The sequence below is a fragment of the Hevea brasiliensis genome, chromosome 9 (assembly GCF_030052815.1).
Source record: "Hevea brasiliensis isolate MT/VB/25A 57/8 chromosome 9, ASM3005281v1, whole genome shotgun sequence".
NCBI classification, from domain to species: Eukaryota; Viridiplantae; Streptophyta; class Magnoliopsida; order Malpighiales; family Euphorbiaceae; genus Hevea; species Hevea brasiliensis.
The window spans coordinates 82,830,859-82,843,394 of NC_079501.1; the positions used below are offsets into that span (position 1 = coordinate 82,830,859).

Here is a 12,536-nt window from a genome sequence, read left to right on the forward strand (position 1 = left end):
TGCAAGATATCAAACTTCCAAGAAAGGGTATTTTAAGAAAAAAAAAAAAAAATTTCCTCTCAAATTTCCGCGCAAATTCCTTCTTCTTTTTAATTTTTTTTATTCAACCAATTAGACCATTAAGTGCTTTTAGAAATCCTATAAATACCCCGTCAAAACCATTTCAGCTTCACCATCACACACTCTCAACTCTCTCTATCTTCCTAATTATATATATAGAACAAATCATTACACCTTCATCGACACAAAAATGGCCAAACAACAGAGCTTTTCTTTAGTACTTGTAATTCTTGTCATTCTTTTTACTACTTCATCTTCAGCAAATGCAGCACAATATAATGTCCTGACTTTTGGGGCCCAACCTGATGGAAAAACTGACTCAACCAAAGCCTTTCTTGCTGCTTGGACACGAGCCTGTGAATCAATTAAGCCAGCCACCGTGTATGCGCCGCCAGGGAGGTTCTTTCTGCTAAATGTTGTGTTTCAGGGTCCATGCAAGAACAATGCAATCTTAGTTCGTGTAGATGGTACCCTTGTGGCTCCTTCAGATTATCGACTGACTGGTAATGCTGGAAACTGGATATTCTTTCAGTATGTCAATGGTGTTACAGTTTCCGGTGGAGTTCTTGATGGGCAAGGCCCTGGTTTATGGGCCTGCAAAGCCTCTGGCAATAATTGCCCCAGTGGTGCCACGGTATGTTGCATAAATTAATTAAGATTTTGAAAGGTCAACTATATATATAATTGCTTGAGCCCCGATTATAGGCTGAAATTAAGTGATTAAGCACAGCTTTTATATTAAACACGATAATGACTATACTGTTTGTTGTCTGTGTGTGTATGCAGTCACTGGGTTTTTCCAATTCAAATAATATAGTGATAAGTGGATTAACATCACTGAATAGCCAATTATACCATATTGTCATCAATGGCTGCCAAAATGTGAAAGTGCAAGGCGTGACGGTGTCTGCCTCCGGCCACAGCCCCAACACCGATGGCATTCATGTACAATTATCAAGTGGTGTCACTATCCTTAACTCCAGGATTAGAACTGGTGATGATTGTGTCTCAATCGGTGCTGGAACCACTAACTTGTGGATTGAAAAAGTAGCGTGTGGCCCTGGCCATGGAATCAGGTAATTGAACAAAATATATTAGTGTCTCTGCACATGATCTTTACTGAATAACGTGTTAGTATTTATTAAAATATTTGGAGTTAATTAAACATGTGATTCTATGCAGTATTGGGAGTTTGGGAAAGGATCTTCAAGAGCCTGGTGTACAGAATGTGACTGTTAAATCTGTTGCATTCACTGGTACACAGAATGGGTTAAGAATCAAGTCTTGGGGGAGACCTAGCAGTGGCTTTGCAAGGAACATACTTTTCCAACATGCTATCATGACCAATGTTCAGAATCCGATGGTCATTGATCAAAATTATTGTCCGGATAACAACAATTGTCCTGGTCAGGTAGGTTTAAAACAAAATTTTCATTTATATTGTAACATTACTAGTCTTTGATTGATTGCTAAAAATCTAATGATGCACTTCATAATTTTTGTTGAACAGGAATCTGGTGTTAAAATTAGCGATGTTACGTATCAAGACATACATGGAACATCAGCAACACAAGTGGCAGTGAAATTTGATTGTAGTAAGAAGAATCCATGCACTGGGATCAAACTGGAAAATGTGAAGTTGACTTACATGAATCAACCAGCTGATGCATCTTGTAACAACGCCGATGGAAATGCTTCTGGAATCGTTTTGCCCAGTAGTTGCCTGTAGACAGTTAAAGGGTTCCCGCCAGAATCATGTTAGTTTCGGTACTCTATGTTCACGCAATTTGATCGAAGTAGCTCATCACTGAGCATAAGCGATGTGTGTTTCAGTATTTGCCAGAGCCTGTGGCGTTCCAGCACATTTGGGTTGCTTGGAGCCCGGCTTGCAATTACGTGTAGTGGAAACGAAAGTTCTTTGCTATTATGAATATATATATATATATATATTGTTATTTAGTACTTCATCGCTTTCACAGTTGGGAAGTAGCCCATTGCTGCCTTAGATATCCCGCTTCGTAGTGTTTTCATGGTATGTGGGGGGTTAATATCTCTGAGGCATAAGCTATGGCTTATGGTCTCGAATTAGCAGCAGGAGATTTCCTTTGGGGAAAAAAATTATTTGCACTCACACAACCATATTACTTTAGGAATTATTTTTATTTATTTTAAAATGAATTATTTTATATTAATTTAAATATGAGAATTGAGAAAAAATAATAAATTAAATTATATTAAATTCTTATTAAAATCTAACAATTTATAATTGGGCCCTGAAATATAGCAAAACTCACATACCGTTTGTGAATCTCAAACTCCACAATCTGAGTTACAAAATTTTATTTAATGACGGGTCCGTTGCCTTTCTCCCACTCACCTCTTTCCCTTGTTGTTGCAATATGTCAAATTCAACTGAATGATATCAAAAGCTAGTTAACAAGAATCCACCGTCACCCAATAGCCTGTAAAGATCTCAGCTTGATTCTCAAAGAAGCATTTTTGGATAGAAAATGAAATCATATTAACATAACTATAATTATTTTATTGGGAATATGCAAATGTGGAATTCTCACATGGAAAAAAGATAGGATAATTTAAGTGAGAGACATATAAGTGTAGACCAATTGCTTTAAGATTTTGGATTGAATATGATGTCAAACTCATGAGTGTGTTCTTTCATAATGCTCGTCAAGAATGATTCTCCAAGGAGCTTTGGACTATGGTTCGGCAAGGATGAATATAGAAACAGTGGTTAGTAATTCCCGTGGTGGTCTAACACACATAGATGGAAGAGTCATGAGACTCCAGGTAGACTCAATGGAGCAGAAGAGCAGATTGATAGAGTGAGAACTTTCAGTACACGTGAAAAATAATATATGTGTGTGAAAGCTCAACCTAAAAAAGTAGGTTACAAAGTTACAAAAGTGTTCGCCAACTAATTCAATGAAGATCTTTCAAAAGAACCGAGTGACAAAAAAATGACCTACAATAAAAGTGTGTCATTTAATTTTGTTAAATTAATTTATAAGCACTTAAATATTTAAGGAGTTATATGTTTAATTAAAATATTTATAAATAGCTAGTGGAAGTCAACACATTTGATATAAAGTAACTTACAATTACATTTCTTATTAAAATGACTAAAAAGATATTAAATTATTTTCTCAAATAATAAATTATATTAGCTCAATATTTTATTACAATATTATCAAAATATATTTCAATCATATCACAATATAATTTAATTTAAATTAAATATACAAATATTTTAAAGACAAATATTTTATTAAAATTAATAAAAAATAATTTTTAAATTTATTAAAATTAATGCAAATAATTTATTTAAATAAAACAAAATTTTAAAGTGAATATGAGAATAAATACAACAAATATATAGTGGAATTATAAAATCAAATGAGGATAATATATTAAAATTAACACTTAGTCAAACTAACTTAAGCACCCAGTTTATAATCACTAAAATAGAAGCTTATATGGTTGCTATTAAAAATTATATAAAATAAAAATATTTATTAAAAATTATTTTTAATAATAAAATAATTATTTCTGTAAATTTTAAATATTAAAAATTATTTATTATTTTAAATTAAAAAGTAAAATTTCAAAAACAAGAACAACAAAACTCAGCTTTATTAAACCTAGAAATAACAACAATGAAAATTAAAATTAAATATTAACAACCTCAAACAAAAACCCAGAAACTCCAGCAGCCCCAGCACTACATCCATTCCAACCCCTGGCCTGAGACACCTTTTTCTGTCTTACCAACACTATATTGTTATGCTTGGAACCGTAGACTTGATTGCCAATAATCATATACACGAATTTTTAAAAAATCACAACATGACTTGTTAATCAATTTAAAAAATTAGCTTGTGACATATTAATTAGCTTAAAAAGTTATACAAATTATTATTAAAAAATTATATTAAATACAAAATTATGTTAGATGCTATTTAAAATTAGGATGCGTCGTATTAATCAACTTAAAAAAAAAAGATAATGATATAATTATATCAACTATTATTAAAAAATTATATCAAATTCGAAATTATATAATTAAACTACTATTACAAAATTATATGAACTAAAATTAAAAAATTATAACATATTCAAAATTATATCAGCTGCTCTTACAAATATATTAAAAAATGTAACTTCAGAAAATGTCACTCAAATTTTAAAAATTATATCGATTGCTATTAAAAAATTTATTTATTAACACTTAAAATCAAATATATTATTCATTTCTCTGAAATACTAAGTATAGGGAATATTATTAAAATCTCACTTTTATTTCACTTATCAAAATTTTAATTATCAAAATTTTATTGATTATAATTTTTATATTTATGATTATTTCTTAAATAATACATAAGACAATTTTTGTAACATGCTTGCTATGGATATATATATTTTTTAATCATACACGATCTTTTTTTATTGCAAGTACGGTATAAATATATTATATTATAATATTCTTACTACAAGAAATATCTAAATTAATAATGGAAATTAACTAACAAATTTATTTTGTTAATTAACAATGGATTTACAATGAAAACACTACAAAAAAAAATAAATAAAAAAGAATAATGATAAAAAATAGCAAAAAAATACTTATATTTCATTAGTAATTAGAATTATTGACTAATTATAGAAAAATATTTTTTTATCTACAAATTTTAGCATTGGTAATTTTTATTGATGGAAAAAATGTTCTCGCTTAATTTACTGACGAATTATTTTGAACTTAAAACTATGATTTTTTGTAACAAATTTTGTGAGGGATTGTAGACTTATAAATTATTGACTATTTACTTACAATATTTTTTATTGATATTTACCAATGATAACAAATTATCAAGGTAATTTTCGATGATAATAACCAATAACAAATTTTCATAGGCAATTTTTTCATATTTTTAATTTAATTTTTCTTTTTTTAAATTTAATTCAACCTAATTTTTAAATTTGATATTATTTAATTTTTAAATTCAATATTATTTAATTTTTAAATTTAATTTAATTTTATTTTAAAAATTTTATTATTTTTTAAATTAATTATTAATTATTATTTTTAATTTAATTTAAATCAATTTTAATTCTTAAGATTTCAATGAATTTCAAAATATAACTAGTGGGGCTGAAAGTAGATCTCACATAGTAACTATGCCACAATTGCATTGAATTGGAGAGTGGGTTCCTTTTATGAAAATTTCAACTATCTATTAAAAAATGATGTGGGAAATTTATCATTTTTGTACTTTACTGACAAATTATCAATGAAATACGAGGTCATGGTAATTACCTACTATATTTAGCGATAGGTAAAATTTTCGTCCTTTTTATTTATTTTTTTCTTTTCAATATTATCGATCAAACACTAGTTCATTGGTAATTACCGATAAAATATTTTCATAAGTAATTTATTTTATAATTTTATTTTTTATTTTATTCCTAATATTACCGTCCAAATATAAGTTCACTGGCAATTACTGTTGAGAACTTTTCGTAGGTAAATTTTTTAAAGTTTTTTAAATTTTTCTATTTTTCTTTTAATATTACTAGCCAAATATTACTTTGTTGGTAATTGCCAACAAAATATGTTCATAGGTAATCTATTTTAAATTTTTATTTTTTTATTTTTTTTCTAATATTACTGACTAAATATTAGTTCCTAGTAATTACCGATTATGAATTTTTTGTATGTAAAATTTTTTAAGTTTTTTTAATTTTTTCTATTTTTTTCTTCATATTATTGATCAAATCAAATACTAGTTCGTTCATAATTATTGGCAAAATATGTTTGTTGGTAATTTATTTTAAAACTTTATTTTTTATTTTCTTCTTAATATTATTGACCAAATATAAGTTTGTTGGTAATTATCAATGAAGAATTTTTTGTAGGTAAATTTTTTAAAGCTTTTTAATTTTCTTATTTTCTTCTTAATATTACCGATAAAAATAAATTTGTTAGTAATTACCGACGAAATATTTTCATAAGTAATTTATTATAAAATTTTATTTTTTTATTTTTTTTCTTAATACCAATAACGAAATACAAGTTCATTGGTAATTAGCTACCATATTTAGTGGTAGGTAAAATTATGTCATTCTTTTAATTTTTTTTTCTTCTTAATATTATCAATCATATATGAGTTCGTTCGTAATTACCGACGACATATTTTAATAGGTAATTTATTTTACAATTTTATTTTTTACTTTCCTTTTTAATATTTTTGACCACATATGAGCTCGCTGGTAATTATCGTTGAAAAATATTCATCAAAATTTCACTTAGATTGAACAATTAAAGTAATGAAAATTGCATTAATTGCTGGAAAGTTGAATACAAAGCCCAGAAAATTAAGTGTAAAGCTTGAAAAATTAAAAGAAAGATAAAAATAAAGATAGATAAATTGTTGAAATCTGTGTTATTGTTGTTGAATTGGTTGGTCTTGAATGTTATACAGCAAAACGTATTTATAGCTGCACCCAGAATATTCTGGAACCAGCACTAGTCCTTGCTCGCACATCTCAACAGTTATGCAATTGCTATCCATGATCTTGCTAATGCTGGTTACCTCCTCTGTTGCAGGTAATTAACCTCGACTAAGACTGATAACTTCTCTCGCCAGTTTAATTACTCTTCTCCAATAAATATCTTAATCATCACAAAAATAATTTAGCAATATTTATCTTAGGCCTCTTAAATAAATTAATAGAATAAAATTAATTAAATTAACTTTACAAAACGTTAATTTAATTAATCATGGGCCTAAAAATAATTAAAGAACCGATTAAATTATTTTGGTGCAATAATTACCCCTTGCACATTGATTTGCTGATGAAGCTATTCTAATGTGGGTAATTGATTTCTTCAAGACCTTGAACCTCTACTTTTCCTTTGCTAAAATTAACGTAAAGTCTACTTCCTCTACTAAGAATTTAATTTCAAGTAGAATTCAATCTTAAATAGAGTTTCCTAATCCCCATAGACTTCTTATCAAAGTCAAATCAATTTTACCTTCCCGAGGCCATTATGACTCTTTTCATATAAGGAAACCCATTTCTCTCACTATTCACTTACTGCAACTACTCTTCTTACTTATGTCTCTTAAACCCATCATCTAAACTCATGATCACCCTTCGAAAATCATAACTCATAAAAACCCATGACACTTTTCCTCTCCTCTCTCTTTCTTCTTCTTTTTTCGACGCGTTATCACTTACATTGCACGATTCTTGCCCTCACCATCATGTTTTCACCAATGCCATTCCTTCACCGGCCATTCTTATCGGCGTTACCACCCATCATCACCAATAACCACACCATCGATCCTTGGATGCCTCCTTGCATGATTCGTGTGCCATTTAGCAATACCCGATTGATACACTTGAATTGTATAGATATTTTTGAACTCATTTGCATACTATTCTATAGCATTTAGGCAAGTATTTTCATGCATAATAGTTTACTTCATGAGTTTTTGTAATTTTTATTGTAAAGCCCTTAATTCCATATTTTCTACATCATTTCAGGTGTTTGGGTGAAGCCCCAGAAGTATAGGAGTACAAAGAAAAGCTTAGAGGAGTCAAGAGATAGAGAATCACTGTTGATACAAAGTACACGGGTCATGTGAACCAAGTCCTAGACCCTTGTAACTCTCTGCCACAAGAAAGCCAAGAGAATCGATAAGAAGCACAAGTACATGGGTCATGTAAGTAGACCGTGTAATCTGCGGGAACCCATGTAAGTCTCTGTCGGGAAACAACTTGAAGAACCTTATGGGAACAACAGTACACGGCCTATGTAACCAGGCCGGTGTAGATGGCACAGACCCGTGTAACTTTCTGTGCCAAAACAAAATTTTGCAAAACTCCTCCAGCAAGTTATATGGCTCTACATTACGGGACCTGTGTAGTGACACATGGGCCATGTACTATGCTACAGCCAGTTTTATAACTCGAATTTCCCCCTGTTTTCATATAAAAACAAGACTCCTAAGGCCCTTTGGACTCAAAGTGACCTAACCCTAGAGCAAACAATATAAATAGAAAAGAAAACATCAAAAGAGAGGACGGTCACAGGGAGTGCTGCTGAAGGCTGCTGCTGTCGGGCTTTGCATCAGTACTAAAAGAAGTTTTCCAACTGAAGCTCCAAAAGATCAAAGCTGCAATATCTTCGGTTCCTTCGTTTCATCTCCCTAGATAGACTTCTATTGCTTTATTTCTTTTACGTGATTTTCTTTTTACTATTTTTACATTTTATCATGATGTTTGTTGAACTCACCATGAGTGAGTAGTTTCCTTATTCTGGATTTGGGAGAGTAATGCTTGTAATTATTATTATGGATGAACATTAAGTTTTATTCACTGGATTTGAGATTCATTTCTTGATTTAATTTCTTGTGATCCTAATACATGCTATGTGATGGTACCCACTTAGACATGATTGTAGATGTTGATTGAAGGACTAAAAGGTAAAGATTAACATTAGAAAATCAAGATCTTGAACCTAGAAATTCTTGTAACGATCGGGCTCCAACCACTAGAGGAATTGTCCGTTTTGGCCATAAGCCTCATAGTTTTGTCCCATAGGTGAAATGGAGAACTTCCCAATAGGTCACCCATCCTAGGATTTCTCTCAAGCGAGCACGCTTAACCCTTGAGTTCTTCCAACACTCCAAGCCATTCCATCAAAAGGCGCCTCTAGTGATTAGTTCCACCATTTTATATATCATTACTTTTTGAACCCAAGATCATCTCCGTGCTTTGCCGATGTGGGATTTGCCTAAGGAACTTTTCTCCCTCCCTTTCGGGACTCAGCGTCCTCGCTGAGGTTTGCCCCACCATAGCCCAAGAGGACACGTGAGTGGCTCTGATACCAATTGTATTGATGTCTCATTGCAGACAAATTTTCGATGAGTATTTATAGTCTTACTTATTTTATACTTGTTATATTCATTATTTCATTAAATTTATCCACTTTCATTTTTGGTTGCCCAAGTAACCTATACTGAATGACTAGATTGGATAAACGGGTAAATTGACACTAGGTATCAAGTACCTCAGTTCGTCACACCATCGGTCACACATATATCTCCCGGTGTGCAACAGAACAGCTAATAAGCTGCAATAACATTAGGCACAAGGCCAAGTATCATCACAATATCCGAATGGCTAAAAGCCATAAAATCACAGAATAGCATAATGCCACGTGCAGTACAGCTAACTGAACCCTATTGGTATGCCAACCTATCCAAACCAATCTTACTACTAGGGCATGTTACATTTTTAAATTTTATAATTCTTGAAATTTAAGTTTAGATGTTACTATTCATTTCATTAGTCAACTAAAATGTTGACTTTTGCATAGACAATAGGTTCATTGGTTCTAATATTCCCAACATACCACATTTTGCATTCTAAAGTTGTTGGTATTGGTTGCCAATACCATTTCTAAGCTTAGTGTTAGTTATTCACAATTTTCAGATTTTAAGCATTATGTTTACTATTCCATTGGTTAATTGTACAGTAGGAATTTGGCAAAGTTGTCTTCATGAAAGTTATTCCTTATTGTGTTTAGTTATATTTCTTTTTTTTTGAATCACTCCATTTGGAGTTTTGTAGCTCAAGTTATGGCCTAAACACCATAACTAGCTGGATTTTAAATTTCCAGATTTTCTGGACATAACCTAATCTACAGTGTTTTGTACACTGATTGTAGGTCAATTTTTGAACATGTTAGGATCAAAATTTGGGTTTGGTTTCTCATGAAAGTTGTAGGTATATGTCTCAGATTTTTGCTGGTAAAATTTCAGGTCAATTGGACCTTCCTACACTGAGTTATGACCAAATGAATAAACACTGTTCATTTGGTCATTTTGCCCAGGCAGAATGCAAGTCACCCAGATTAGGATAATTTTTAGGTCGACTTGGTTTGGTTTTCTAGGCAGGATTTCTTCACCAAAGTTGTGACTTTAGGTGTCTAGTTTCATGTCCAATTGGCTTTGCACCAATTAAACCTCTACAATTCCATTTATAGCTGCCCAAACCTACTGGACTCACCCAGTCCTGCAGGTCACCAAGGGCAGCATACCAAATTTCAACTCCAATATCCTTACTCACTTCAATTCCTCCTCACACACATTCAAATGGTCACTAATTGACCATTACAAGGTTAACATACCATTATTGTAATGATCAGGCTCTAACCACTAGAGGAATTGTCCGCTTTGGCCATAAGCCTCACAGTTTTGTCCAATAGGTGGAATGGAGAACTTCCCAGAAGATCACCCATCCTAGGATATCTCTCAAGCGAGCACGCTTAACCCTGGAGTTCTTCCAACTCTCCAGGCCATTCCACCAAAAGGCACCTCTAATGATTAGTTCCACCATTTTATATATCATTACTTTTTGAACCCAAGACCACCTTCGTGCTTTGCCGATGAGGGATTTGCCTGAGGGACCTTTCTCCCCCCCTTTCGGGACTCAACGTCCTCGCTGAGGTTTGCCCCACCATCACCCAAGAGGACACGCGAGCGGCTTTGATACCACTAAATGTGACACCCTTACCCGTCTACAGTATAGCCAAGTAAGATATGCCACACCGTGTACCGGAACACTACATATTTATTTCCTATTACTTCTTTTTATTCTATTATTGGCACCACTAAGCATTATTGCTTAACGCGTTGCTTTTTGCCACGCGTAGGTTCTGGAGAGACCGATAGAGAGTCCAGTAGACCACAGATTGGGTGAGACCATCTGCAGCTCTGCATAGTGTCCGTGTCACCTCACCATCTTTAGTGCATTAGTAGGACACTAAGTTTCATTTCGGTATATTGTAATTAACTTTTATTTTCTCATGTGTAATTGAGACTTATGTAATGTATTTTGGTATTAATGTAAATAGTGAAAATTATGTTTATGAATGGAAAATTGAGTATTTATTTATGACTTGTATATGAATATCATGAGGAATGAATGAATGAGAAATGGAATTGTTGTTGAAAAATATTGAGACTTTGTTGATGAAATGGAGTTTGAGAATGACTGAAAACATATTGGAAGTGTTTTTCACAAGTTCCGAAGAACTGTTTTCTCCATTTTTAGCCTGTACTCTGTCGGATTTTCTATAAAATTTGCAGAACCTCAAATAAATTTATGTTTTAATAAATGACTTAAATGAATGCTATTTCACAAATTGTACTTCATAACTATGAAAAAAAAATAAATAAGGAAAAATAAAAATAATTAAAATAAAATAGGGTGTTCCGGTATACGGTATGGCATATCTTACTCGGCTATATTGTAGACGGGTAAAGGGTGTCACAGTTCTAACCTAGACATAAGCTGATACCTTTGTGGAACCTAAAAATTTGTCAAAGGTCTTAAAGGGTTTTAATTAATTTGATCACCATGAAAGTAGGGTTTGAGTTAATTAAAAAATACTCTAGATGCCTTGAGAGAGGATTTAGGATAACTTAGGGCTAATTTCCATCAAGGAAATGACCCTCAATTTAGTAAATAAACGAGATAACATCCCTAATAAGATTCAAATGTGAAATCTTAACTCCAGAATTGTTCCAAAAATAGATTACTTTATTTTAAGTTTACTATCCTAGTGTTTAAGGTTAACAAACTTCATCCCCTAAATATTCGATAGCCTAGACAGTCAAAATTACTGTGTAGATTGGTACTTGCTAAACAAAGGTCCTCGTGGGAACAATACTCTACTTATCACTTTATTACTTGTTAGCGATCCGTGCACTTGCGAGGTTGTAAAACTAGGCAAATAAGTTTTTGGCACCGTTGTCGGGGATCCTTTGGCTATAGTGATATCAAGCGATAGGCAGTTAAGCTGATTTAGGCAATTATATTTATTATATAATTTTATTTTACTGGTTATATTTTTCTTCTTTTCTCTCAGGTGCTCAATCTAGTATATGACCAGAACAAGGCCAGAAGAAGAAATATTGGACTGTGATCCAGAGATAGACAGAACTCTGAAAGCCATCAGGAGGGAAAGGAAACATCAAGAGCATGGTCAAGGAGATCCTGAAATTCCAACCATGGTCGATAATAATGACAGACCAAGACTCTTGAGAGATTACGGAGCTCCATCGGTCCAAGGATTTCAGCCCAGTGTCACTAGACCCACAGTGGAAGCCAACAACTTTGAATTAAAACCAGCATGGCTCCAAATGATTCAACAAACCCAGTTTGCAGGTTGGCCTACAGAAGACCCACACTATCACCTCCAATGCTTTCTTGCCCTATGTGATACATTCAAGATGAATGGAGTAATAAGACTAAGAGCATTCCCATTCTCCCTTCGGGACAGAGTAAGGAAGTAGCTACTTTCTCAACCAGCTGGAACGTTCACTACTTGGGAGAATCTCTCTCAAGCCTTTTTAGTAAGATATTTTCCACCTGCAAAGACTGCA

General features: G+C 32.3%; 1 protein-coding gene across 1 annotated transcript; it reads left to right on the forward strand.

Moving 5' to 3' along the window:
* The first annotated feature begins 250 nt into the window (after positions 1 to 250).
* Positions 251 to 1,790, forward strand: LOC110651480 (polygalacturonase-like). Its single transcript, XM_021806837.2, has 4 exons — positions 251 to 694; positions 847 to 1,136; positions 1,243 to 1,471; positions 1,571 to 1,790. The coding sequence occupies exons 1-4, from the start codon at positions 251 to 253 to the stop codon at positions 1,787 to 1,789; spliced, it is 1,182 nt and encodes a 393-aa protein (XP_021662529.2). The 3' UTR covers position 1,790.
* Positions 1,791 to 12,536: the final 10,746 nt, after the last annotated feature.

Excerpts from the sequence above, each read along its gene's own strand:
- LOC110651480 (XM_021806837.2), top strand. The coding sequence starts at position 251 with ATGGCCAAACAACAGAGCTTTTCTTTAGTACTTGTAATTCTTGTCATT. Across the intron at positions 695-846 it reads ATTGCCCCAGTGGTGCCACG|TCACTGGGTTTTTCCAATTC; the intron begins GTATGTTGCATA and ends GTGTGTATGCAG. Across the intron at positions 1,472-1,570 it reads ACAACAATTGTCCTGGTCAG|GAATCTGGTGTTAAAATTAG; the intron begins GTAGGTTTAAAA and ends TTTGTTGAACAG.